The sequence below is a fragment of the Rana temporaria genome, chromosome 2, assembly GCF_905171775.1.
Source record: "Rana temporaria chromosome 2, aRanTem1.1, whole genome shotgun sequence".
Lineage (NCBI taxonomy): Eukaryota > Metazoa > Chordata > Amphibia > Anura > Ranidae > Rana > Rana temporaria.
In genome coordinates, this window is record NC_053490.1 from 200,826,567 (window position 1) to 200,833,837 (window position 7,271).

The 7,271-nt window shown below is 44.1% G+C and overlaps 1 protein-coding gene across 6 annotated transcripts in view; it reads left to right on the plus strand.

Annotated features, from left to right (window-relative positions):
- Nucleotides 1–842: 842 nt before the first annotated feature.
- The window catches only part of ATP11A (ATPase phospholipid transporting 11A), a 251,388-nt gene continuing 244,959 nt past the window's right edge, over nucleotides 843–7,271 (plus strand). For 3 of the 6 annotated variants that reach the window (XM_040336232.1, XM_040336233.1, XM_040336230.1), the window contains exon 1: nucleotides 843–1,256. In XM_040336232.1, the coding sequence (XP_040192166.1) occupies nucleotides 1,218–1,256 (39 nt within the window). In that variant the 5' untranslated portion in view covers nucleotides 843–1,217. The remainder of the gene's footprint in view (nucleotides 1,257–7,271) is intronic. The other 3 variants (XM_040336228.1, XM_040336234.1, XM_040336229.1) reach the window with 2 other exon arrangements.

Sequence of the window (7,271 nt, forward strand, 5' to 3'; positions counted from 1 at the left end):
AACTGCTCCAGTTTTAGCAAAAATAAAAGTGAACTGTAGCGTGCAGGCTGGACTGCCTAGGATCAGATGCGCATGACAACCAATCAGCTTCTAGTTATCATTTCCAAAGCAGAAATGAACAAGATGATGCTGGAAGCTGATTGGTTTCTATACAGAGCTGTTCCAGTTTTCATAAAAATAAAAGTGAACTGTATAGTGCAGGCTGGACTGCCTAGGAGCAGATGTGCATGACAACCAATCAGCTTCTAGCTATCATTTCCAAAGCCTAAATGATGCTGGAAGCTGATTGGTTTCTATACAGAGCTGTTCCAGTTTTCATAAAAATAAAAGTGATCTGTAGAGTGCAGGCTGGATTGCCTAGGATCAGATGTGCATGACAACCAATCAGCATCTAGCTATCATTTCCAAAGCTTAAATGAACAAGATGATGCTGGAAGCTGATTGGTTGCTATAGAGAGCCGCTCCGGTGATCTGTAGAGAGCTTAGCACATTCCACGCTGTGGTGTGACAATCCGAGCTCATTTCTAGCCAGCTGGATAAGTAAGTCGCCCGGCCGGCGAGATATAAATAGCACAGGATGCCAGCACTGGAGCAGATTGATGAAAAGAAATAGGGAGGGAGGCAGGCGGGGGGAGGGGGCGTGCCCACTCACAAGGGAGGTGGGCGGGGTAGTTGACAGATCTGACAGAAGGGGAGGAGAGCAGAGTAAGAGAGCGGGGCGTGCAGGCTCGGCAATGACTGGCAGTGAGGGATCAGAGACAAGGCGAAAAGGTAGAAGAGGGGAGGGGTCTAGGGAGAGGGGAGGATCCCGAAGTGAGGGCTGGGAGGGGCCATGTGACATGAGACGGGAGGGGTGTGAGTGTGTAGAAGAGGGAACTGATCATCAAAGAGAAACAAGCATCTAGTTGGAAATCCACAGGAGGGGGGCAAAGCCGAACGATTCCACTGACACTGCCAAAGCGAGACACAGCAAAGATACACATCGGGCCAATCTCAGCAAGGAAATCCCAATGCGAGAGGCAGCGATCAATACATGGAGTGGAGATAATAGACGATCGGCACTTGTTAACAAACACACAGCCCATGTCAAGCTTCCCCCATTCATCCTGTAGAAAGGAGGCCAGCCTTCCATGTGTGACTACACACCGAGATAAGACATCCTTCCCAGCCTGCCGGTGTATGGAAGGGAGGAGGTGTCAGGGCAGCTGTCACTAGCCATGGATTGCAGCCTGCTAAGGAGACTCATTACCAGATATGTAAGTCCTTATCGCTCATCTCTTATCTGTGTGTATATGTGACCCTTATCAGTAATAGGTGTAAGACTTCCTAATTCTTCTAGATTACACCACAAGCTCAATATCGCTCAACTTTCCACATCTGCTTTCTACAGAGCGAGCATGCTACTTCTTACTACTAGAGGAATGTGTGTACATAGAGTCACAAGCTTTTATTTCTGCTCCCCAGTGGTGACCGATCACTTGTAGTGCCCATACACAGGATGATATTGTGATCTGATAGATGTGTCATTCAACCAACAGATCAATTCTGCAAGCTATATCTTCCCCTGGTTTTAACGCATACTGTTAGACAGGTTAATTTGGTTGTTCTGCAGGCTTGGTATTTCCCTGGGAATTGCCCAGGTTTATATCTTCCACCTGATAGATTTAGAGTTTGTTTTGTTAAGCCAATCCAAATTTGATCAAAACTGCAAACAGTTGAATAACTTCTCTCTTTCGATGGATTTAGACTACATTTCAATCAATTCAATCAAACAGAGACGATCGGCCCAGGGAAGAATATTCCCAATTGCTTTGCATCAGTCAGCAGCACTCATTTACTGTATTATTGATTAGGATTGTATTTTGATCAGTTCGATTATGAGATCGCTTGGTGGAAAACGGAGATATGATGGATAATTTGTGATCCTAAGTTATTATTGTATCTTAAATATTGATCGAAATCCACTTCCCTGTGTGTGGCATATCCATCAGATCAGTTTATATATATATATATATATATATATATACAGTGTATGTGTGTGTGTGTGTGTGTGTGTATATATATATATATATATATATATATATATATATATATATATATATATATATATATATATATATATATATATATATATATATATAAATATAAATGACTTACCTAAACTATCCAATCAATCTCTACCCAATCCAACCAATCAAATTGAGTGGGTTGGCCAGGTCCGAAAATGATTGATCACTTTGCATTAGTGGGCAAACTTCCCTGTGTGTGGGTTGTCAACTGTATGTCATATGATGACTTGCCTAAACCAGCCAATCAATCCAATTTAAGTGGGATGGCCAGGTCCACAACATGATTGGTTACTTTGCATCAGTGGGCAAACTTCCCTGTGTGTGAGTGTGTGACTTTTTGATCAGAAAATAAATTGATCAACTGTCAAAGGGTAATGGCCACCATTGGGCTCAGCCCATGCTTACAGTCTTTTGCCGCGTACACACGATCAGGCTTTTGCCCGGCCAAATAACATAGGAAAAATATAGAACATGTTCTATATCTAAAGTCGGATGGAATTTCTGATGGGGCTACACACGATCGGAAAATCCGATGGAAAAAGTCCATCAGACCTTTTCCATTGGAAATTCCGATCGTGTGTACGGGGCATGACTGTACAACCAACTTTAGATCTACCAAGCTATGTAATATGAGGTCTTGCCTAATCTATCCAATCAATCAAATTAATTGGCCAGGTATGAAGATTATTGATCACTTTGCTTCAAGGAATAGCACTGACATGCTTTGTTCATTAATATGATCATATTTTGATTGATCAGATTGTGAGATTACATAGGGAAAAGAGAGATGTGCTCAAAAACTTTCGATCATAAGATTGTATCTTAAAGTGGCTGTAAACTCTTCCATATACCCAGTGAAGTGTATCCGGGGATACAGAGATGAAACAAATCCTCCTACATAAGTTGTATCTGTTTATTTACAGCTGTCTGTCTCCAGCATCTATTTAAAGTGCAGAATTTACACAGGATCCCTCAGCTCTGAAAAGCAGGAGGCAGAGAGCTGCAGGTACACGCTGTACAAGAGCTCTGATAGCTGATTGGAGGAAAGGGGCACCCTCCCCCTGCACACAGGAAGAGAGCTGAAGTTGTCAAGCAGAGGCTGTGCCCTCCCCTGTCACCTTTTTTCTCTTGGTGTCAGGAAAACTTTTAAAAAGTGATTCATGCTGATAGCAGAGGAATGAGGCAGCAGAAAGAAATGACACTTAGGCCCCGTACACACGTCCAAACATGTATGCTGAAACTGGTCCGCGGGCCAGTTTCAGCATACATGTTTGGTCGTGTGTAGGCGCGAGCGGGCCGAATTCCAGCAAACATTTGCCCGCCGGGCCTTTTTCCAGCGGGCAAATATTCGTGGACGTGTTTTAAAACCGTCCGCTGGAATCCTGCCCGCTCGGACATGTACGGTCGTCAGTACAGACCTACCGTACATGTCCAGGCGCCCGCCGTCCCTCGCATGCGTCGAATGACTTCGACGCATGCGTGGAAGCCTTTAAATGGCAGGCCCGCCCACGTCTCCGCGTCATCGTTGTGGCGACGACGCGGACACGCCCCGCGTAATGTTTACGCGCGGACTTCTGTACGATGGTGTGTACAACCATCGTACAGAAGCCCTCTGGCAGACATGTACGGTGAAAACGGTCCGACGGACCACTTTCACCGTACATGTTTGTTCGTGAGTACCCGGCCTTATAGGTAGATTCAGTAAGAGTTAGGTCGGCGTATCAGTAGATACGCTGACCTAACTCAGAATCTGCGCCGACCTAAGTTTAAGTGTATTCTCAAACTGAGATACACTTAAACCTATCTAAGATACGACGGCTTGCGCCGTCCTATCTTAGGGTGCAATATTTAGGCTGGCCGCTAGGTGGCGCTTCCATTGCGGTCGGCGTAGAATATGTAAATCACTAGATACGCCTATTCACGAACGTACGCCCGGCCGCCGCAGTTCAGATACGCCGTTTACGTAACGCATTATCAGGCCTAAAGATATTCCATCAAATAGTTGGAATAGTAATGTTAAAGTATGGCCGCCGTTCCCGCTTCGAAATTCGAAAATTTTACATCGTTTGCGTAAGTCGTCCGCGAATAGGGATTTACGTAATTTACGTCCACGTCGAAACCAATAGGCCCGTGCGGCGTACGTTGCCGTAATGCACACTGGGATATGTAGGCGGACGGCGCATGCGCCGCTCTAAAAAAACGTCAATCACGTCAGGTCAAAGAAAATTAACATTAAACACGCCCCCTCAGCCTATTTTGAATTAGGCGCCCTTACGCCCGCCCGCTTTAGGCTACGCCGCCGTAACTTAGCAGGCAAGTACTATGTGAATCATGTACTTGCCTCGCTAACTTACGGCGCTACGCCGCCGCAAAGTTAGGACACCCTTACTGAATCTAGCTATATGTGCTCTGGATTGAGGCAAGTACACACTATAGATGGATATGCTTTGTTCATATTTCATGTCTAAGGCTTACAATCACTTTAATATTTGATTTGCATCCTTTACCTCCCATCTGTGGCATATCTGTCGAATGAGTTGTGAACTATAGATGTAGAGAAGAGATCTGTTTGATCTCAGAAGAAAAATAAATCTCATTTATCAATGTGTGTGGGCTCATCGCACATATACGATCCACTTCAGATCTGAGCCTTATGTATGTCCTGTTTCTATAGCCCATTACAGGCATTTCTGCTACTTGCTCTCCTAGACTTGTGATTGAACCATGAAGAATCTATAGCCTGTACACATTCATTAAGAGACAAGCAATAACATGTACAAATATGTCCCAATATTCCTTCCTAGAGCTGAAATTGTTTAACAACAAAGACACGAATGTAGGCGATCTGTGCGTACGACTTTCTGTGTGATCCACTCTCGTGTTTACAGCAATCATATGATCAATGTTATTTTCCCAACTAACCTCCTGGCCTCAGTGTGTGCCTAGGTTAGAATGCCCCAATTTTTTCGGTACTTTCCACCTGATGAATTTTAAATATAATAGCAACAGTTCTATTTTCTTTTTCTGACTCGGAGATCCCTGCAGATTTCTCCATTCTGGGCAAACAATGGTCTCCTTGTGTTTTCATTCTGGCCACTAAAATGTGATTCCTCACAAGGTGCCCCCAGTCTTATGACTTGTATTAACGTGACCGCCCTGCTTTCATCACTCCTCACAATTCACTTTAATAAAGGAACGGAAATATTATTTTCATAATAATTTGCACAATCGATTTCCTGCAAATAAATAGATTTTTTTAGAGAACGTGTCAGGCATACCACAAATACGATAGTTTATTAATTAACTTTTAGCTCGCCATAGCGGTAAGGTATAGTAAAAAATGTAATTATTAATTGCCAACCAAACAATATATATTATGTAGACGTGACATGTAAAGATCAGCGTAAAAACGTGTATTCTTGTAATAGATGAGCATGCGTTATTATTTACTAAATACACTATTTTGCCAAAAGTATTGGGACACCTGCCTGTACACACACATGAAGTTTTTATTTAAAAAAAAATCGTTTTTATTTAAAATTTTTTTTTTTCCAAACAAACCTAAAATGAGAAGAAAGAAACGACAAGGAAAAACGATATCAAGAAAATAGCGGTGTAAAATACACCTACACACTCCGAATGCGAGCCGTCGTATCTATGCGCCTGATTCTTAGAATCAGTTACGCATAGATTTGGCCAAGATACGAGCGGCGTAAGTCTCCTACGCCGTCGTATCTTGGGTGTATATTTACGCTGGCCGCAAGGGGCGCTTCCATAGATTTAGGCGTCGAATATGTAAATTAGGTAGATACACCGATTCACGAACGTACTTGCGCCCGCTGCGCCGTTTACGTTAGGCTTACATCCGGTGTAAAGTTACCCCTGCTATATGAGGCGCAGCCAATGCAAAGTATGGACGTCGGCAAGCGTATCTTTTTACGTTGTTTACGTAAGTCGTACGTGAATGGGGCTGTGCGTAGGTTACGTTCACGTCACAGGCATTGGGCCTGGCGTATCTTAGGGCATAAATTCGACGTGATACTGAGCATGCGCCGTTCGTTAGGCACGTCATTTACGTGGGGTCACGGCTCATTTGAATGCAACACGCCCACCTCTTCCAAATTTGAATTACGCGGGCTTACGCCGGCCCATTTACGCTACGCCACCGCAACTTACGGAGCAAGTGCTTTGTGAATACTGCACTTGCCTGTCTAAGTTGCGGGGGCGTAACGTAAATAGGATACGCTACGCCCGCATAAAGATACACTCTCCTACGTGAATCTGGCCCATAAACTTTAATGGCATCCCAGTCTTAGTCTGTAGGGTTCAATATTGAGTTGGCCCACCGTTTGCAGCTATAAAAGCTTCAACTCTTCTGGGAAGGCTATCCACAAGGTTTAGGAGTGTGTCTATGGGAATGTTTGACTATTCTTCCAGAAGTGCATTTGTGAGGTCAGGCACTGATGGACGAGAAGGCCTGGCTCACATTCTCCGCTCTAATTCATGCTAAAGGTGTTCTATAGGGTTGTGGTCAGGACTCGGTGCAGACCAGTCAGGTTCCTCCACCCCAAATTTACTCCTCTACGTCTTTATAAAACTTGCTTTGTACACTGGTGCCCAGTCATGTTGGAACAGGAAGGGGCCGTCCCCAAACTGTTCCCACAGAGTTGGGAACATGAAATTGTCCAAAATGTCTAAGGCCTCGTACACAAGAAACTTGCTGGTATTTTTTTTTGCCGAGGAAACCGGTTGTGTGTACACTTTTCGACGAGGAAACTGTAGAGGATCTCGTCGAGCCAAAAAGAGAGCATGTCTTCTTTTTCCTCGACGGCAATGGAGAAATTTGGCTCGCCGAGATCCTAGACAGCCTAACAAGGAACTAGACAAGCAAAACGATGTGTTTCGCCGTCGAGTTTCTCGGTATTTCCGACAACAAATGTTGGCTAGCCGTGCTCTCAAATTGTCCGACAACAATTGTGTTCTGTCGGATTATCCGATTGTGTGTACACAAGTCCATCAGACTAAAATCCAAAGTACAAACACGCATTCTCCGAATCAATGCTAACCATCCGACATTAGCAGAAGTTGCCCAAAGGGTGGCGCTAAAGAGCAGAAAAACCATGTAGTTTTGTGTATGTTGACTGAAAAAGTTCTGACGTCTGTTCGCAGAACAAGTTCATGGCCAATGCCCTTCAGACAAAA